Here is a 20,589-nt window from a genome sequence, read left to right on the forward strand (position 1 = left end):
AAGTTGCATATTTGGCTGAGTGATGGCCTTCTGCTTCTTCTAAAATATTTGAAGCTCTCTCAAAGGTATCCCTGTCAATTTTGGACTGCCACATTAGATAATGATGAGCAAAAGTCATATTTTATTCAATGATACATATTGTTCACTAGATTATGGCTGATACCTTTTTCTACTTAGGAAATAGTGAGTGAAGTGTATTTGCCCATCTTAGTTGATATGTCACACTGATATCAGATACTATTGACTAAGTGGTGGGTCTGCAGCATGTGGACCACCTTCCAGAGATTTAATTGATCAAAAACCTACTCACAGAGCTAAAGTTCTAGGCTCTTCTGCCTTGTGCATATATGTGCGCATATGTTAGGATGCTAATGGTTAACTGGTGGGGGCTGGAGTAGCCTGCTGTGGGCAAGGGGCGCTCAGCCTGGCCAGCACAGCCCCCTAGTATGGTGGGCCCAACCTCAGCATGCTGCCACAGGTAAGGGTGCTTAAGTCCAGCTGGAGCAGTCTTGTACCGCTCATTCTGTTTAATCGGTGAACCAATTAAACTTAATGTTTAATGGGATAACTAAATGGGATTTTACATCCCTACTGTGTGTATGTGCATTATAACTTTCCCCCATTGCTTAGAATAAACTCTCAGAAGTTTAAAGAACTTCACACTATTGTATTTCCATTTCTACGTATGCCAAATAATCTATAAATTAATCTGGTACAGTAATTTACTTCCTCATTTATGCCCCAGAAATAACTTTCAGATACATTGTTTACTTGTTCACTCTTCTGCTTCAGAGCTGCAAATTACAGTTTCTAGTTCCTACTATCTACATAAGATTTTTAACAGAATATTCCCAAACAAGAAAAAGTTATAAAGCAGGTAAAATATTAAGACAGAACACTTGTGTCTCTTTTGAACAAAGGGAAATGTATACTTTCTGACATCCATTCACAGGTAAATGCGATTTATTTATACTTAATTACATATTATTTTTTCAGTGGGAAACAGACATTTCTAAAATTCCTAGATATTCAACAGCAGTCACGGTCCAATGTAATTAGTAAGCAAAAAAGCCAATTCATATTAAGTAATGTGCAACTCAAAGAAACAATACAATTGTTTTCCTAAGGTAATAGGTATCAAAAGGCAGAGAAATAAGTGAGATAGGATGGCTCAGAAAATATTTAAAATGTAATGACCCTTTGGTATTAGGTCACGCATTCAAATCCAGTACAAAATTTGCCATCTGGCACTTTGATCCTGCATTCATATAGCATACATTGGGCTCCACGCAAACATTATAGTCTGCCTGTGAACTGCACAATGGGATCTTATAGTTAAACAATTGCATACAGATTAAGTTGGCAATATCAGTTCAATTATTAATGGACAATTGCCATCACAGTAGGCAGTCTCAGGGCTCAGTTTTTGAATCACTTTATTGAAGTGGTGGAAAAATCAATTTAGTTGTATAAGGTGCATTTCTCTAGTTACGCTGATAGAAAGGTGTTTACTGAATTAGCTTTACTGAAAAACTATATACTTTTGTTTTATACACTGGTATATTATAACTTCATCCACATTAAGTAAAGCCCTTAGGGTATGTCTACATTACAAAGTTAATTTGAAATAACAGCAGTTGTTTTGAATTAACTTCAATAGTGTCTCCACAGCCAAACCATTATTTCAAAATAAATTTGAAATAGTGGAGCACTTATTTCAAATTTGGTAAACCTCATTCTACGAGGAACAACACCAAATTCGAAATAGCTAATTCGAAATAAGTGCTGTGTAGACACTTATTTTGAATTAGGGGGCCTCCAGCCCTTCCCAGTTTCCCCTGGTGGCCACTCTGGGCACAACCAGGAAAATTCTTCTCCTCTCCCCCAGCCCCAGGGCCCTTAATAGGGGTAGAGTCTGGCCACCGGACACGTGCGAGAGCCAGGCCTGCCAGCAGCGACAGCCCTTCACCCAGTGACTGTACAATGCCATCCAGTGGCAGCCAGCCGTCCCCCGCTCAGTGCCCCGGCACCCAGGGGCCAGCCAGGGGCCATAGACAGCGTGCGCCCTCGTGGACTAGTGCAGAGATCATGGACCTCATTGAGGTTTGGGGGGAGGCCCCCAACGTCCATGATCTCCGCACTAGGTGGAGGAATGCGGCCATCTACGGCCGCATAGCAGCCATGGCCAGGAAAGGCCACAGGCACACTCAGGAGCAGGTGTGCCTCAAAATTAGAGAGTTGCGGCAGGCGTACACCAGGGCCACCAGGTATTTTTCTCAGAGTGGCCATTTATCTTACACAATTGATCTTATCTGTAATGGGTAGGCTACCTTTTTTAACTGAATAAATTGGGTCCTTCCAATCAAAGAAAGAGCAGGCAAAGCTGATTTTATACAATAAACTTTCGATAATCCGGCACCTTTAGGACTCAGGGGGTGCTGGATTATCAAATATGCCGGACTATCGGAAGGGGGGGCTATGAGGGGATATAACCCAGACCCCTCAAAGCCCCCCCTTCCGATAGTCTGGCTCTGCCCCAGGCAGACCAACCAGGCAGCGCCCCAGCTGCTCTACCCCAGGTGTCCCCAAGTCAGCTGCTGCTGATACTGACCAGCAGCTGACTCCAGGAAGCCCGAGGCAGAGCTGCTCTGCCCCAGGCTTCCTGGAGTCAGCCGCTGGTCAGTTTCAACAGCAGCTGAATCGGGATGTCTGGGACAGAGCAGCTGGGGCGCTGCCGGGTTGGTCCCCGCAGCTCCGCACCTCGACGCTGAGGGGACCAACCCGGCAGCACCCCAGCTGCTCTGTCCCAGGTGTACCCAAGTCAGCTGCTTCTGAAACTGACCAGCGGCTGATTCCAGGAAGCTGGGGCAGAGCAGCTCTGCCTCTGGCTTCCTGGAGTCAGCCGCTGATCAGTATCAGCAGCGGCTGAATCGGGGACAGCTGGGGTGCTGCTGGGTTGGTTCCGCAGCCCCGAGGGGCAGCGCTACGGGACCTACCCGGCAGCACCCCAGCTGCTCTGTCTCCGGCTTCCCCGATTCAGCTGCTGGTCAGTTTTAGCAGTGGCTGAATCGTGGAAGCTGGGGGCAGAGCAGCTCCAATGGTCCGGCTGCCCAGAGCACTTCCGGGTTCCTGATGGTGCCGGACCATCAGGAGTGCTGGACCATCAGATGCCGGACCATCAGAGTTTTACTGTATCTAGTACATTTTTATCAGAACAAAAACCCTGCAGTAGTATATGTGGTATAGAAAACACAATCTCAAGCAAGAAAGTATTCTTTAAGGGCATTGTTGTGAGATATAGTCAAAATGAGGGAAAATCTTTTTTTCATATACTCCTCAATTTGAAACTTTCATTAGCTGTCAAAAGATAATCAGTCTCCACTAAGCCATCCTATATGTACTGCTGGTTATATTCTGTAGCTATGCATGCAGTAGAGGAAACACATGCTAACAAATGGAATATTCCCAGAGTTCTGATTATATCTGATGCTGTCATGACTTGCTCAGCCAAAAAATCCCCACACTTTTAAAAATCCCCACACTTGCTGAACAGCTGAACAAAAACAAACAGTAAAGCAAACAGACACTTCTCCTGTCCACTAGCCTGCACTTTCAATTCTCTTCAAAACTAAAATGTGACTTGTTTTTTAATATTCCACATTTAGTTTTTGACAGTAGCTGTGGAACTATACGTGATATAGGTATAACTATACATGGGTGCACAATTGTTTGAAAAACTGTATAATCATCAATGGGTCTCTGTCAAACTGGAAAGATATGCCTAGTGGAATCTTGCAGAGGTCAGTATTGAACCTGGTACTACTAAATATTTTCATTAATGAATGGATAATATTACAAATAAGTATGCTAATATTTACAAATGACACCAAACTGGGAGGTTGCAAGCGTGAAGAGAGAATTAGAATTCCAAAAAACCCTTGCAAACTGGAGAATGTCTGAATTCAACCAAATAAATTGCAATAAAGACAAATGCAAAGTACTTATTTTACTTGGAAAGGAAAAATCAAATGCACAGCTAGAAAATGGGGAATAACTTGCAAGGTGCACCCCCCCCCATGCCTGGAGGCTCTTTACTGGTATGTTGGTAGGCAAGATGACGGAGCTGGTGCTGCAGCTGCTTCCAGTGGCCACTCTTAGTATCACCCCTCTCTATGGCCCTCTCTTTCACGTCCAACCTGTCTCTGCCTCCTCCCTTTCCAGGTTATGAGAAATAGAACAATTCCCAGCACTTTCCATTTTCCAGGAACAACCAACCTTCACCTTGGTTTAAGTAAGGGTAAGAGGAAGCTGCATACCAATTTTGTTAATCATAGCACCTACGATTTAGGAGGAGTTCTTGAACAAACAGACAAACAGATACACATACATCCGCACTCTAAAAAATGTATATATAGATTAACCTGTTGAACTGGAAATAGTTCACCTGCTAATGACTTAGAATCATAGAGCTGGAAGAGACCTCAGGAGGTCATCAAGTCCAGACCCCTGTCCAAGGCAGGACCAATCCCAACTAAATCAACCCAGGCAGGGCTTTGTCAAGCTGAGACTTAAAAACCTCTAGGGATGAAGATTCCACCACCTCCCTAGGGAACCCATTCCAGTGCTTCATCACCCTCCTAGGGAAATAGTTTTTCCTAATATCCAACCTAGACCTTTCCCACTGTAACTTGAGACCATTGCTCCTTGTTCTGCCATCCATCACTACTGTGAACAGCCTTTCTCCAGCCTCTTTGGAACCTCCCTTCAGAAAGTTGAAGGCTGCTATCAAATCCCCCCTCAATCTTCTCTTCTGCAGACTAAACAAACCCAAATCCCTCAATCTCTCCTCATAGGTCATGTGCGCCAGACCCCTAATCATTTTGGTTGCCCTCCGCTGGACCCTCTCCGATGTGGACACATCCTTTCTATAATGGGAGGCCCAGAACTGGACACAACACTCCAGGTGTGGCCTCAACAGAGTCGAATAAAGGGGAATAATCACTTCTCTAGATCTGCTGGCAATGCTCTTCCTAATGCAATCTAATATGCCACTAGCCTTCTTGGCTACAAGGAGACACTGTTGACTCATATCCAGATTCTCATCCACTGTAATCTCCAGGTCTTTTACTCCTGAACTACCACTTATCCATTCAGTCCACAGCCTGTAACAATGCTTGGGATTCTTCTGTCCCAAGTGCAGGACTCTACACTTGTCCTTGTTGAATCTCATCAGATTTCTTTTGGCCCAAACCTCTAATCTGTCCAGCTCACTCTGGACCCTATCCCTGCCCTCCAGCATATCTACCTCTCCCCTACCTTAGTGTCATCTGCAAACTTGCTGAGGATGCAATCCATCCCCTCATCCAGGTTATTAATAAATATCAGCTTCAATTACCTTTGGTAAATGAAATAACCACACAATATTCATTTCCTGATATAGAAGTAAAATTAATCAAAATTTTCAAAATAAGTTAGGGCACATCTAGACTACGTTTGATTTTCAAAAGAGGAAAATCAAATATCTTCTTCCGATTGCTTTTTCAAAAGTGGGTCTTTTGAAAGTGAAAGTAGTCTGGATGTGTTTTCTTCGGGGGGGGGGGAACCTTTTTCGAAAAACCAGTTTTCCTTAAAGAAGGAGGTTTACATGGTTTTTTCAAAAAGCCCCAAAACACGTCCAGACTACTTTCACTTTCCAAAGACCCACTTTCGAAAAAGTGATCAGAAGAAGATATGCAAATTCCCCCAGACAGTATTCACCCAGACAATCCGGTATTTTCACCTCTTGTCCGGTAAAAAAATTCAGAGAATACCAGACACCTAAGATGTCCGATATTTTCTGAATTTTTCCCCGGCCAGGAGGCGAAAATGCCAGGCACCTGGCAACCCTACAAATACTCAGCACCCAGCTTCCCCCTCACCCCCAGCTCTACCCTGGCCTCCAACACTCACAGCCCCCATGCTTACCTGGTTCCCCAAGGCTGCCAGCACAAACTGGCTGCTGGCCAAAAGACCTGGGGGACGCAATGCTTCCCCAGGGTCTTAGTGCTCAACAACTCCCCTGTTCCTATCCCTCTTAAAGAGTCCTTTCCCCCTCCCCCCCCTTTATTTCCCTTCAACAGAATTTTTTCCTGGTTTTTTTGGGGAGGAGGCTGTTAAGTATTTTTGTTTCAACAATCTGGCAACCCTAATCCTCTTTCAAAAATAAAACTTAGTCTAGACATGCCCTTACTGTTTAAAAATATATAGTGTGTACCTTCTAAAACTGAAACCTACATATTGCTGAGTTGTGAAGAATACGTAGTAAGGTTATGACAATCACCAAGAATGCACTTTTATGTAGAAAACGATGATTATATTGAATCTTCCTTACTAACGATTTAAATCAAATCCACTCTGCATACAGCTAAGGCTGCGCCCATGGGTCTGGCACTTCTGGCGGATAGTGTTCAGCTTACGAGGCTCACTGTGTCCCATCACATGTCCTCTTTTTACTAGAGGCAGGGTTCACAGCATAATGAGCCATACTCATCTCAGGCTAGTCCATAATATTGAGGTGCAACCCCTCTGTAGTGGTGTGGGGAGGGTTGGGGGGAATCCAGGACTGCCCACTACTCCAGATTCCAGCCCAGGAACCCTAAGACAGTGGCCACAGATGGGGGATTTTCTACTTGCTATGTGGCAACTATTTCCCTGAACAATCCCTCCCAGTACTTTTCCTCTGGTACTTGATCCTCCAACACTCTTCCTGACTTGCAGCTCCCAGTTCTTACCCAAACTCCTCTCACTCTCAGCACTTTAGCACCTATCTGCCTGCCACCTGACTAACAGAAAAGGAACCCTTTTAAATCAGTCTCATCTGGTTCTTGATTGGCCCAAGGTGGTCTAATTAGCCTGACCCCTTTGCTCTGGAAGGCTTCTAATTAATTCCAGGTGTTCTAACTGGCATGATTATCCAGACTGCTTCTGGAAAGTTCCTGCTGGTTCTAGGCTAGCCCCTGCCAGTTTACTCAGGAACCTCAGACCTACTTAGTCTAAGACTCACACACTTCCCTTCTAGCACTCTTTTGTAACTCCACGGCCCATCGGGGACAGCAGCTGGAGAATCCTCCATGGCACTGTGAGCATAGGCGTGTACTTGGCACGGTTCACCCCTGTCCCCGACACTTGCCCCTTCTGTGGTGAGAGAGAGACCCTGGTGCATGTTTACCTTGAGCGTGCCAGGTTATAGCCCCTCATTCAGCTCCTTCAGAACCTCTTGTTGAGGTTCTGGCTGCACTTCTCCCTTCACCTATTAATTTATGCACACCTCATCTGTGGCTCCACAAAGTCACAGGACCTCCTCGTCAACCTCCTCCTGGCTATGGCCAAGATGGCAATTTATAAAACCAGGAAGTGAAGGTTGGCTGAGGGAGGGGCCTGTGACTGTGGGGCCTATTTCTGTTGCTGTATCCATTCACACATCTGGGCCGAGTTCCACTGGGTGGCATCCATTGGCTCTCTCAAGACCTTTGAGGGGCAATGGGTGCTGTCTGGGGTTCTCTGCTCAGTGTCCCCATCTGGTTCACTCGTTTTAGCCCTTTGACCCTCACACTCATCCCTGTTTTCTTTTTCTTTGTCCCCCGGAATCAGTTGGGGTATGTCTAAACTACATGGCTTCGTCAACAGAGCCATGTAAACTAGTTTACCCGACATAGTCAATGAAGCGGGGATTTAAATAATCCCCACTTCATTATAATAAAAATGGCCACCACGATGTGCTGACAGTCAGCTGATCTGGCACAGCGCAGCAGTCTAGATGCGGATCGGTCAACAAAGGATGCCTTTGTCGACCGGTCCCATAAGCCTCATTTCACACGGCATAATGGAGTGGTCCACAAAGGCTTCCCTTGTCAATCGATCCACGTCTAGACTGCAGTGCTGTGCCAGATCAGCTGACTGTCGGCACAGCGCAGAGGCCATTTTTATTTTAATGAAGTGGGGATTATTTAAATCCCCACTTCACTGACTATGGCAGAGCCATGTAGTCTAGACATACCCTTGGAGTTTAGGGCCCTTTAGATCCTCGCTGTAGGCTGGGGGAGGATCCTGTAGATGTGGGTAGACCCACCCACCTACCAGACCCAAATAGGAGCACTCTTTTGTAACCCTCTGACCTGACCCTGTCACTATATATACAGTGTGGATGCAAATCACATAACACAGAGAGCTGCATTGCGACCCACAAGGGTAAACTGAGAAGCAACGGATTGGGTCCCACCTCATGGGAATGGGCTGCACTTGATGATTTCTCAAGGTCCATTCCAGCTCTAGATTTTTTTATTCTAAACCACCAGGGAAAGGAGAATTAACTCTGGGAGTAGAAGGAAGAGAAAGGAGGAATTTAAAGGCCTAGCAAACAGGAAAGAGAACATAATCACTTTCTTAGGTTATGTCTACACTAGCACTGTTGTTGGCATAACTTATGTTAGGCAGGGGTATGACAAAAAATACCCATGAGCAGGGCTCGCCGAACTGCGGCAAGCCCCGCTCGCCAACCACACTGTCCAGCGATCTGCGCATGCGCAGATCGCCAAACCCGGCTTTTCTGGGTTACAATCTACTCGCCCATGGCAAGTAGACTGTATTATTTGTCGAGCCCTGCCAATAAGCAACGTTACACTGACAGAAACGCCAATGTGGACAACACTGTCGAGGCACTCCTGCTGACATAGTTGCCACCACTTGTTGAGGGTGGTTTAATTACACCAGAAGGAGACCTCTCTCATTAGCATGGAACCGCTACACATAAGATCTTACAGCAGCACACATACACTGGTACATAGAATCATACACTGGTACATAGAATCATAGACTAGAATCATAGAATACTAGAACTAGAAGGGACCTTGAGAGATCATCATTTCCCCACTTCCTGGATTTGTAGTTGCTGCGGGCTGGTTTTAGCTCCCCGGTGCTCACAGTGTTTGCAGGGGCAGGTGTGCGGCAGCTTGAGAAGTTGGACCATGGTGCCCAGGACACGGGCAGTTCTGTTCTAGACACTAATAACCCAACAGGGAGAGCAGGGAAGCTTGCGGGAAGACATGGCAGGAGCACCCCCTACCCCCATTCAAGAAGGGACCTTGAGATGTGGACAGCACTGTTGACTGGTGAGGCACTCCTGCTAACATAACTGCCACCGCTTGTTGAGGGTGGTTTAATTACATCAGAAGGAGACCTCTCTCATTAGTATGAAGCAGCTACACATAAGATCTTACAGCAGCACAGATACATTGGTACATAGAATCATAGAATAGAATAATAGAATACCAGAACTAGAAGGGAACTTTAGAGATCATCAAGTCCAGCAGGTCCCCTCACAGCAGGACCAAGCACTATGTAGACCATCCCTGATAGATGTCTTGCTAACATGCTCTTAAATATCTCCAGAGATGAAGATTCCACAACCTCCGTAGGCAATTTATTTTGTTTAACCACCCTGACAGTTAGGAACTTTTTCCTAATGTCCAACCTAAATCTCCCTTGCTGCAATTTAAGCCCATTGCTTTTGGTCCTATCATCAGAAGCCAAGGAGAACAATTTTTCTCCCTCCTCCTTGTGACACTCTTTTAGAAACTTGAAAACTACTATCACATCCCCTCTCATTCTTCTCCTTCTCCAAACTAAACAAGCCCAGTTCTTTCAATCTTCCCTCATACCTCATGTTCTCTATACCTTTAATCATTCCTGTTGCTCTTCTCTGCACTTTCTCCAATTTCTCCACATCCTTCTTGAAATGTGATGCTCCAACTGACGCCTAATCAGCACAGAGTAGAGCAGAAGAATGACTTCTCGTGTCTTGCTCACAACTCTCCTGTTAATATATCCCAGAATCACGTTTGCTTTTTTTGCAGTAGTGTCACACTGTTGACTCATATTTAGCTTGTGCTACACTATAACCCCTAGATCCCTTTCCACAGTACTCCTTCGGAGACAGTCACTTCCCATTCTGTATGTGCGAAACTGACTGTTCCTTCCTAAGTAGAGTACTTTGCATTTGTCCTTATTAAACTTCCTCCTATTTACCTCAGACCATTTCTCCCGTTTGTCCAGACAGATCATTTTGAATTATGACCCTATCCTCCAAAGCAGTTGTAGTCCCCCCCTCCCAGCTTGGTATCATTTAGAAACTTCATAAGCGTACTCTATCGCAATATGTAAATCGTTGATGAAGATACTGAACAGAACCGGTCCCAAAACAGACCCCTGAGGGACCCCACTTGTTATGCCCTTCCTGCAGGATTGTGAACCATTAATAACTACTCTCTGAGAATAGTTGTCCAGCCAGTTATGCACCCACCTTACAGTAGCCCTATCTAAGTTGTATTTCCCTAGTTTACTAATAAGATCATGCGAGACCATAACAAATGCCTTACTAAAGTTTAGGTATACCATATCCACCGCTTCTCCCTTATCCACAAGGTTTGTTATCCTATCAAAGAAAATTATCAGATTGATTTGACATGATTTGTTCTTTACAAATCCATGCTGGCTGTTCCCTGTCACATTATTTTCTTCCAGATATTTGCAGATGAATTCCTTAATTACTTACTCCACTATCTTTCCTGACACAGAAGTTAAACTGACTGGTCTGTACTTTCCTGGGTTGTTCTTATTTCCCTTTTTATAGATGGGCACTATATTTGCCCTTTTCCAATCTTCTGGAATCTCTCCTGTCTTCCGTGATTTTTCAAAGATGATAACTAAAGGCTCAGATATCTCCTCTATCAGGTCCTTGAGTATTCTAGGATGCATTTCATTAGATTCTGGTGACTTGCAGACATCTAACTTTTCTAAGTAATTTGTAACTTGTTCTTTTTTTATTTTCTCTTCTCAACCTACCCCATTTCCACTAGTATTCACTATGTTAGGCATTCCTTCATCATCAGACTTCTCAGTGAAGACCAAAACAAAGAAGTCATTAAGCACCTCTTCCATTTCCAAGTTTCCTGTTATTGTTTCTCCCTGTTCACTGGGCACCAGTGGCCTTGAGCATTTAAAGTTATTCTATCTCCCTGCCCAGCATTGCCAAATAAATCATCAGTGAACCAGAAATGCACAGGCTACTATGGTTGTTTGTATAAGACCCATTTTGAGTTGAAACTATGTGAAGTGGAGATAAAGGGGAAGTTAAATCAAGTAGGAGGTTTGCATACCATTCTGATACCCAGACTCACAACAAACTATTTTCCATCCTATTTCCTTTACACAAAAAAATTCAGAAAAATAAAAATAAGCTTTCATGGCAATGGCTGTGAAGGAATCACACTTCTGTAAATTAAAACAGATTTTTTTTGCAAATTAGATGCATTTTTTACTGTCGTACTGTGAAAACAGGTTAAGTCCTGAGGAAGTAATGCAAGTAGACGAATTAAGATACACTGATTATCTTGCATTTTCCCCTAGTTTCCTTCTCCCATTTCTGCCAATAAATAAGTAATACAATCATCTTCTCAGTTAGGGGAAAAGAGAGGGGAAGGTAATACAAACCAAAGCACAAGGTTGTTACAGGTTGCATCTCTATAAACCAGACTCTCTGGTGCAGCAACATCCATTGTCCAAAAGGGCCACAGAGGTCCCGGCATGATGTGAAGGGGAAGGGGTGAGAACTAGCTCAGTACTGTGTATTCTTCTATTCCTGCTGGCATAATAAACACCTTAGCAGATGTCTAGTAGACTATGAAAGAGTCTCCTAACTAAAGTAATTAAATCTCCATATATTGCGACATCTAAATGAAGAACAGGCAAAGCACTATGATACTGCGGAAAAACAAATCTACTCTGCTCCAAAGTAATGGATCAGATAAAACAATAAGTGTTTTCCAGTTCTAACAGTGAAATGTACAAGAATGGGTTAAATTACATGACAAAGGAAAGTCTGGTCATTTGACATAGCAAGCTATCCTCCCCACTAGGTGACAGTTGTACTGCAAGTGTCATTTTAAAGCTAGATGAAGTAAAATGGCTAGTGAAAGGAACATTGTCCCTCTGGGATGGAATAATGTTCTAAATAGAAAACTTTTATTTTCAACAAGATCATTTCAAACAAGAAAAATGAATGGAAGAGAATGTTCCTTTGAGCAGGATTTTTAAAGGCTAACACACTGTCCACAGCCAAGAGAGAATGCATATTTTCTGTGTGATACATACAATTATAGTCTTAAGAACTGAAAAGCAATGCTTGAATCCTGACACAAAACATGAACAATTCTTGGGACAGTTTGTCAAGGAGGAAAGACAGACAACTGGTTTTCATGCACATGGAAAAGTATATTCCTGTTCTGTTTGTCTAGCAGCATAATCAGTGCCTTTTCTCACAGATTCCTGCTTTTAAAATGTGACATTTAAAGGAATAATTGTTGAAATTTACCCTGAACTTCTAAGGCACAAAATGGGGGTCCATGGTCAGCAGGTATAAGAGGCAGGAGAAGGCAATGCCTTCCCAAATGGTCAGCCTGGCCTCGACCACACTCCACCTCCCACCTGTGCACCCATCTTGTGAGGCTGCCTTGGCTTCAGCTCCAGAGCTGGAGCTGGGCACCACCCACACACAGGGGCCAGGAGGACCCACACTTCCCATGCTCCAGGGAAGCATGTCAGCTACTCTCCCCAGCTGTGCTCCAGCCACTAGCAGTGCCAGGGAAGGTGGGGGCTGCGTGCTAGCGGCTGGGAGAAGGGCAGTCTGAAGGGCAGAGCTTGGCTTCCATGCAGCCCTGGACAGCAGGAGTAGAGCCAGGCAGCAGGGGAGGAGCTGGGGGCTTGCCTCCCCCAGCCCTAGCTTCACCCACCAACTATGCTGGGTTCCAACTGAATCCTGCTGCCTCACTTACCTGATTCTCGCTTTCCTTAAGGCAAGTTCCTCTTCGTTCCCAAAATCAAGCGAGACATCCTCAGTGTCATCCACTAAAGGCTGGAGAGAGAAGCCCCCCCAGCACCCAGGCATCAATGGAGAACGAGACAAGTCCGCACTGGCACCTCGGCTGCCCTTCCTCTGACCTCCCCAGCACATCAGCAACCTTCCTGACACCCCAACTCCCGCAGCCCGGCCTCATCCCCGGCTGACACCGCACCTCCACCCAGGCCCTCCCTCGCCGCTCGCTGAGGCGCCGGGGCTGCTAGGGCCCACCTGCTTCATCCTGCCGCCCGCGCCGAACGCTTCGCGGTCCCCACAGCCCTAGGGCGGCTCGGACGCCAATGGGCTCGGCCTCGCTGACCAGGCGCGAGCGGTTGCTAAGGAGCGCCGGGGCTCGGGGGCGGCCGGGTGTCACAGCGAAAACGCTCCGGTGTAGGAGAGTTTCACTTTCTGTCGCTACACCGGCCCGGGGCGGGGTGAGGACGGAGAAGTGCCAGGGTGTGTGGAGGGCTGACTAGGGAGCCAGGCTGTTGAGGGGGGGGGCAAATCCAGGCTATTAATTGGGGGGTGAAGAATGGGGCAGGCTGTTAAGTGTGGGGGGAGAGGCCTAGGCGTTTACTGGGGCGAGTAGGGGACCAGAGTGCTGCCAGTGGGAGGGAAAGGACCGGGGTGTTGGGCAGGGAGGAGAGGAGCAGACTGTTAGAGCAGGTGCTGGGAAGGTTGGATGGATTTTTATTTTATTCCGGGGGCTCATTGAGCAAGGTACCGTACAAAGACCAAACCCACAGCAGAGAGGCTTGTCCTCCCTAAGCCATTTACCTACTAGTTTGCTTCCAATTACCGACAGTATTTTTTAAATTAAGAAACCAATTAATTTTTAATTTAAAATGTATTTGTTTAAAATTAAGAAACAAACGTAATTCAGATATAGGGTCTTGCTCTCAATTTTATTTTTGTTTATTGTATACCAGAAACCAGAACTCTTTTTGGCTTTATTAAACTGAAATACAGAAAAGTTAAATTGATTAAAACCAAAACATGTCCCAGTGCCTTTTTATTTTAGTGAGCTCCTTTTTTTCTCTTATTTTTATAGGTTTTTTAAAGAAAGAAACCTTTGCTTGAGTCTCAATGACAACAAAAATTGGTTTTGAAAGCACACCCAGCGAGTGTAAGAAGTAGCTCTTACACTCAGTTATTGAATACCTAAACTCCCTGACAAGGGGTAGACAATGGCAAAAAGTGTAATAGAATAGAATGGAGTCTATATAAAAAACTAATTGTAATTCAAGCCTGAGAGTGGATTAAGCTGCCTTTAATATATTATTTTTCTTATGTTTGTAGTCTGTTTCCTTATCACTGCTAGCTGGCAGCTTGCAAACTTTGTATATCTTACAGAAGAATAGATATACTTGTAAACTTTGTAAAACAATGTGGTTGGGGGGGGAGGGGACTTTTCCCCTCCTTTCACATCATTGCCACGAGATTAAATTGTTGTTCAAAATATTTAAATAAAATGCCCAACATAGTAGAGGAAAGCACACAGTGTGTTTTTGTGGTTTTAAATCTTGATCCTCCCCACGTGAATAGTCTCATTGAAAACTAAATTACTAGTGTAAGTCTATTATTGGTCAAGTACATCTGTAACTGAAGCAAGGTTTATCTGAAGGTTATTTTAAGAATCACCTGCTTTTTTGTTTGATATTCTTAAATACAGTTTATGTAGAGTAGCTTAGCTACACTACATAACGAAAGCATGAAATGACATAGCTGAGCTACTCCTAACATTTTAGCAACATTAATTAGTTACTGTTCTGAGATGAAGATAAGGAGGGAAATGTGGCATAAATTTTTAGGGGCTTTCTGAGACCAAAGTGTGAAACATTTTAGTTTGGTAACCTTTGAGTGAAGGCTTAAAAAAGAGTTAATGTCTACAGTACCTTTGTTACAAATATTTAGTCACTAGATAAACATGCTGAAGAGTAATCTATCACAGTGCACTAAAACATCTAACTTTTCTGGGATCCTGGAAAAGCTATGTCACATTCAAGGAACGTGTCCATTTTTTCAGAACAGTTTCCAAAAAAGCAGATGCAATCTTTCGGCATCCCTGTATTCCTCATTGTATGAGAAAGAAGGGATGTTCTAAAAGAGGAAGTTTTTCCGAAATTTGGCCCTGTGTAGACAGGTCAAATTTCAGAAAAGCCTCTTCCAGAAAAAAAAGTGGAAGAAGTTATGCAATTTGTGTATCTTTTTCTCACTTTTCTTTTCAGTCTAGACATAGCCCAAGAAAGTACATCTCCAAAATGTTGCACAGGACCTAGCCTTAACCAACTATCAGTACAGCAAGAAAATGCATAATACAGTACAAGCATTGTCAGCTGAATTTTGCAAATAGGCAAATAAATACGCAAACATTAGGAAAGCAAAGGTTATTAATAAGATGATTTATTACTTTGACAATTGTAGCTTGATTTTTAAAATTGTAACATGTTACTACAGGGCCTGGACGCTAAAAGTTTAATTGCTGTTACTTGAACAGTCCAGTTTACTTCAGTGTGAGTGCTCTTGTGCAGGAGCCGTTCTTCCTGAAAATAAGCAGCAGAATGGCTCTTGCACAAGAGCAGTTTTCCTTCTTGCACAAAAACCCCTTCCACAAAAATGGCAGCTGATTAGGTATTCATCACCACACCTCATTTGCATATCTTCTTGCACAATAATGCACAGTGTAGATGTAGTCTGATAGTTTGTCTCCTTTGAACTGAGTTAAACACAGTGTAACTTTTCTGCATTCCCAATAACTGCAAGCACTGGCCATCATATCTTACAATTCCTGCATTTAGAGTTAACACAGTTTGTTACCCCACAACAGCCTAAGTGATTACAATAGGCAAAATACCAGTCTAACAATTGAATATCTAGCAGGCCTAAGCAAAGTGAATGAACTGTATTTATATAATCACACCCAGGATTTCTTTCCCACTCCAGCTGGCTGTAGGGTTGCCAGGTGTCCAGTATTGTACTGGATAGTCTGGTTTTAGTGCCCTCTGTCCGGTAAAATAATTCAGAAAATACTGGATATGTGCAATGTCCGGTATTTTCTGTTTTTCTGTCTGGGCGCCGGACGGAATCCTGGCAGGGGCAGAGGGAGTGGATAGGAGGTGGGGTCATGATCAGCGCTGGGAGCCTGTGGTAGCGTGCAAAAGGCTGGCAGGGGCGGGGGGAGTGGCTCCCCCTGCCTGGCTTCTGCATGCAACCAGAGGCTCCCAGTGCTTATCGCGGTCCTGCCTCCTAGCTGGGAGCCTGTTTTTGTGTGTGTGGAAGGACTGCACACTATTTGGCATACTGAGTGGTAGATGTGTACATTAGATGCCAAAACTGAGTTTATAATGTTTTCTCTAGAAGAAAAAAACTAACCAACTTCCAAACACATCTAAAATCCATATCCTTAAACAGTTATTTCAAAATCTACTATCAAGACATCACATCTCAAATCCTATGATATTTTAAAACAATGAACTGAGCTTCTCCTCCCAGATCAGATATAGTTAATGAATGTATTTTCAGGTTCATTATGACCTACAATTCTTAGCAAATATTATGCAGTTACACATGCCATTAGTTGCTACCTAACTGATGAGCTATGAACTAGCATTAAAGTCAATTAATATTCTATTAACAGTATCTGAGTAGAGCAGACTTCTGAAGTTGAAAATGCTTCTGCTTAGCTGAAGATTTGTGTAAAATTCTCATTGGTGCAAAAATTATGTTTAGGAGCCTAATTACTTTTAGTCTTATAGAGTCTCCGTCCCATTTATGTCCTCTCTTCTCATGCCATGTACACTAGTGCAGAGCCTGTGCCAAATCTGGTTCTGACACTATGAACTTGCTATCCTTCTCATGTTGCAACATTATGTGAGCTGAGCTAATTCTCAGGTGGTTGTTATGAATGAAAAAAGTTGGTGATGGGCTATGTTCTGTGGGAGAGATGGGAGTTTGGCTGTAACAGAATTTTCTGACTTTTTTAGGATCTGTTTCCACAATTCACTTACACCCTTGGCAGTCAAATGATTTAATTTGAGTTGGTCTGGTATAACTGGAAGGGAAACAGAATGCAGTATTTTAGTTGTCAACTTCAATCTTTACAATGAAAAGAATGAATGCTTCTGATTCTCCTCTGTCTCCCAAATGATCTATTATAGGTATCATCAGAGTTTTCACAGTGTGTGTTATAGGGTGAGTGGCCTCTTTAAGGAAGGATGCCTTGATAAGCTGCTTCTCAGGCTGACATGTGAGAACTAAAGAGGAGGTCAGGTGACACATTAATGGAAACTTGCATCTCACAAAAGCAAATTGAAAGAGCCAAATGAATACCTAGAAACCATCTACTACAAGACAGACCCAAGAAAACCAACAATAGAACACCACTTGTCATCACCTACAGCTCCCAACTTAAACCTGTCCAACACATTATCAATAAATTACAGCCTATACTGGAACAGGACACTAAACTCCAAGAAGCTCTGGGAGACAGACCCATAGTCTCCTATAGACAACCACCTAACCTCAAGATGATTCTTACCAACAACCACAGGACATACCACACTAATACCAACCCTGGTACTTTCCCTTGCAACAAACCCCGTTGCCAGCTTTGTCCACATATTCACTCTGCTGACACCATTATTGGGCCTATACAAGTGAGTTATAAGATCAAGAATACATATTCCTGCGCATCCAGAAATATAATCTATGCTATCATGTGCCGAAAGTGTCCGTCTGCTATGTACATTGGACAAACGTCTCAGACACTTCGCCAAAGAATCAATGCCCACAAAACAGACATTAGACAGGATCATGAAGAAAAAACAGTTTCTTGCCATTTCAGCCAGAAAGGACACTGTCTTAATGACCTAATCACATGCATCCTACTTCAGAAGACTTTCAAATCTGCACTTGAAAGGGAATCCTCTGAACTGGCATTCATGCTAAAATTTGACACTCTCCGCAGGGGGCTGAACAAAGACCCCAACTACCTTACCCATTACAAAGATAGCTTCCCCAATTATCACCTCTAATACCATTAACTCACAGAGGGTATGTCTACACTACCCCCCTAGTTCGAACTAGGGGGGTAATGTATGCATACCGAACTTGCTAATGAAGCCCGGGATTTGAGGAACGAGGTGTACAGAAGCCTAATCCGAACTATCTAGTCCGTGTCGCGTGTAGCCGCGCGGCACGGGGTTTGCACTAGCCGGCTTTTAAAAATGGCGGCGCCGGCTTTATGCTAATGAAGCCTGGGAAATTCAAATCCCGGGCTTCATTAGCAAGTTCGGTATGCATACATTACCCCCCTAGTTCGAACTAGGGGGGTAGTGTAGACATACCCAGACATCTCCCCTTCCCCACCTCTAATATCATTAACTCACAGGCATTCACCTTCCTTCCCGCCCTCCCCCCCCCCCCCCCCCCCCCCCCCTCCCCGCATCCCCCTTCTGTTCTGAAATGTGATTTGTCCTTTTCATATGTGTTCATTTTTTTAATTGTATCCTTTGGTATATATGGTTGTGACTATTTTCTTCCACTATTTGATCTGAGGAAGTGGGTATGGCCCACGAAAGCTCATCATCTAATAAACCATCTTGTTAGTCTTTAAAGTGCTACATAGTCCTGTATTTTGTTTCAGCTACACTAGACTAACACGGCTACATTTCTATCACTATCTCACAAAAGGATTGAGTGAGGTCAGTTTGGCAACTGGAATCATGTGTAATAGGCTTCTGTAGAAAAGGTAACCTAGGATTGTAGGAGGATGGTGTTTCCTTCCAGCTGTGGGAATCTGCCTGGGGCAATGGCTCTGTACTAGAGCACAGAAGAATGTCTGAAATAGAGTGTAGTAGGGGTTCAGAATTGTATGTTGGGGATCTATTCTTGGAGCTGACTCCTGTATCCTGGGTCTCAACACTGATGGCCTGCCTGTGAAGGGTGGCTTCTATGTACTAGACTGGTTTCTTTTTCATTTTACTTTAAAAATAAAGCTTATCAAAGAACAAGAAAACAATTTAAAGAGAAGCAATCAAAATATAAGTAATAATAATTTGGCTCCTCTGTGCCTATGCATTATGATTCAGTACAGGATTATATGATTGCACTATTTTTACAACACAATAACACCTTCATTTAATGTGTAGACTGAACCTGCTATGGGGATGGAAGAGGGTTATGTAATGCAAGAAGCTGTTTGTCTGTGGGAATGAATTCCTGCTTCAGTTATAATAGAAGCTGTGAGCCTGGGAGACTCCCAGAAGAAAAAGGAGGGTCTTGTGGTTAAGGGCAGTTCTCCGGGACACTAAAGACAGAGAATCTTTGTGATAAGGTATGGTCACAGAGGACCTCTTGGATTGTTCCCCAGTGTGGTGATCATGCCTGTAGCACCCACTTTCTTGCTCTCTGGAGCTTCCCACCATCCTTTCCTGCTGGGCCAGATCCTCTGGTCTCTCCCAGACAAGGCACGGAGTTAGAGTTAGTGCTCCTCTGAAGAGCAATGCAGACACTGGACCACTTCAGTTCTGGGAGAATGCAGTTCTAAGGCACAGCATCTAGGAAACCAGCTCCCAAAAGGAAGCAAAATCCCAAATAAATCCATCTTTGTCTGTGTAAAAGCTTTACACAAAGGAAGCTCATTTAGGTAAGCCCCCTGTATCAGTGAAAGAAGGATATGGACACTGGTCATTCCCTCCAGATAATCCCTCCAGTGTGAGAATCTTTTGTTTTATCTCTCTGTTTCCATGGAAAAATATCAGGTCAAAATGAAATGCCAGTACCAGGTGGTATAGTGACATGTTTTCCTAGGACCATCTGGACGTAAAGAACAAACAAGGCTGTTGACAAGTTAAGTTGATCACCAAATTGTTAATCAGGGGCACCAGTAATTAGCACATTTAAAATTTTAAATAGTCTAATACTTCATATTTCTAACTTCACACTCAAGAATGATACATGCACCAAAATAGGATATACAGATCCTACAGATTATAACATTAAAATTGATAGGTTACATGAGAAATTTGGTCCAACATATCTCCAACGTATGCATATTTATATTCATATGCCAATTTCATAAAGCATGGGAAGGGGAACCATCACATTCTTATCCTTACTTCTGCCACAAAGTTCCTAGGTCATGCTACATTTAAACTAGACCTACATTTTTACATCTGGCCATTCCTCACTTTCTGGGTGTCCAGGTTGAAGCAGCAATGGTCAGATGTGCAGTAATTCTAAGCAGGGGCGGACTGGCAATCAAAATAGGCCCAGGAAATGGGCTGAGAACGGCCCACTTTTTCACATCAAAGAATTTTTTTTAATTTTACTCTTTGACCCCCATTAGCCACACTCCCTGACTTTCATTAGCCAGGCCTCTGGAGGTAACACTCTTGGGGCAAGATGGAAACATGACCAGAAGTAAAAGGTGTCATGTGACCTCTCTCTAAGGACTTTTCCCACCATCCTCCTACCAATAGGGATTAGTTTGGCCCCCACCAAACCCCCCTCATGCAACTATCCTGAAATTGCATTAACCCAATGTGTGTGACATTAACTCGGGGGCGGAGGGGGCAGAGAGGCTGGGGGAAGTATTCCCTATAAGAGTTTCCTCCCATGAGCAGAATGAATTTTGTGTTATGCACCAGTACTGAGTT

General features: G+C 43.8%; 1 protein-coding gene across 2 annotated transcripts in view; it reads right to left on the bottom strand.

Annotated features, from left to right (window-relative positions):
• The window catches only part of TVP23A (trans-golgi network vesicle protein 23 homolog A), a 78,061-nt gene extending 64,729 nt beyond the window's left edge, over window positions 1-13,332 (bottom strand). The window contains exons 1-2 of one of the 2 annotated variants that reach the window (XM_025183389.3): window positions 13,163-13,332; window positions 12,867-12,946 (exon numbers count right to left, since the gene is read on the bottom strand). In XM_025183389.3, coding sequence (XP_025039174.2) covers window positions 12,867-12,946; window positions 13,163-13,171 — 89 coding nt within the window. In that variant the 5' untranslated portion in view covers window positions 13,172-13,332. The remainder of the gene's footprint in view (window positions 1-12,866; window positions 12,947-13,162) is intronic. The other variant, XM_006120649.5, reaches the window with a different exon arrangement.
• Between the last annotated feature and the right edge of the window lie 7,257 nt (window positions 13,333-20,589).

This window comes from Pelodiscus sinensis, chromosome 15 (assembly GCF_052426305.1).
Source record: "Pelodiscus sinensis isolate ZL-2025 chromosome 15, ASM5242630v1, whole genome shotgun sequence".
NCBI lineage: Eukaryota > Metazoa > Chordata > Testudines > Trionychidae > Pelodiscus > Pelodiscus sinensis.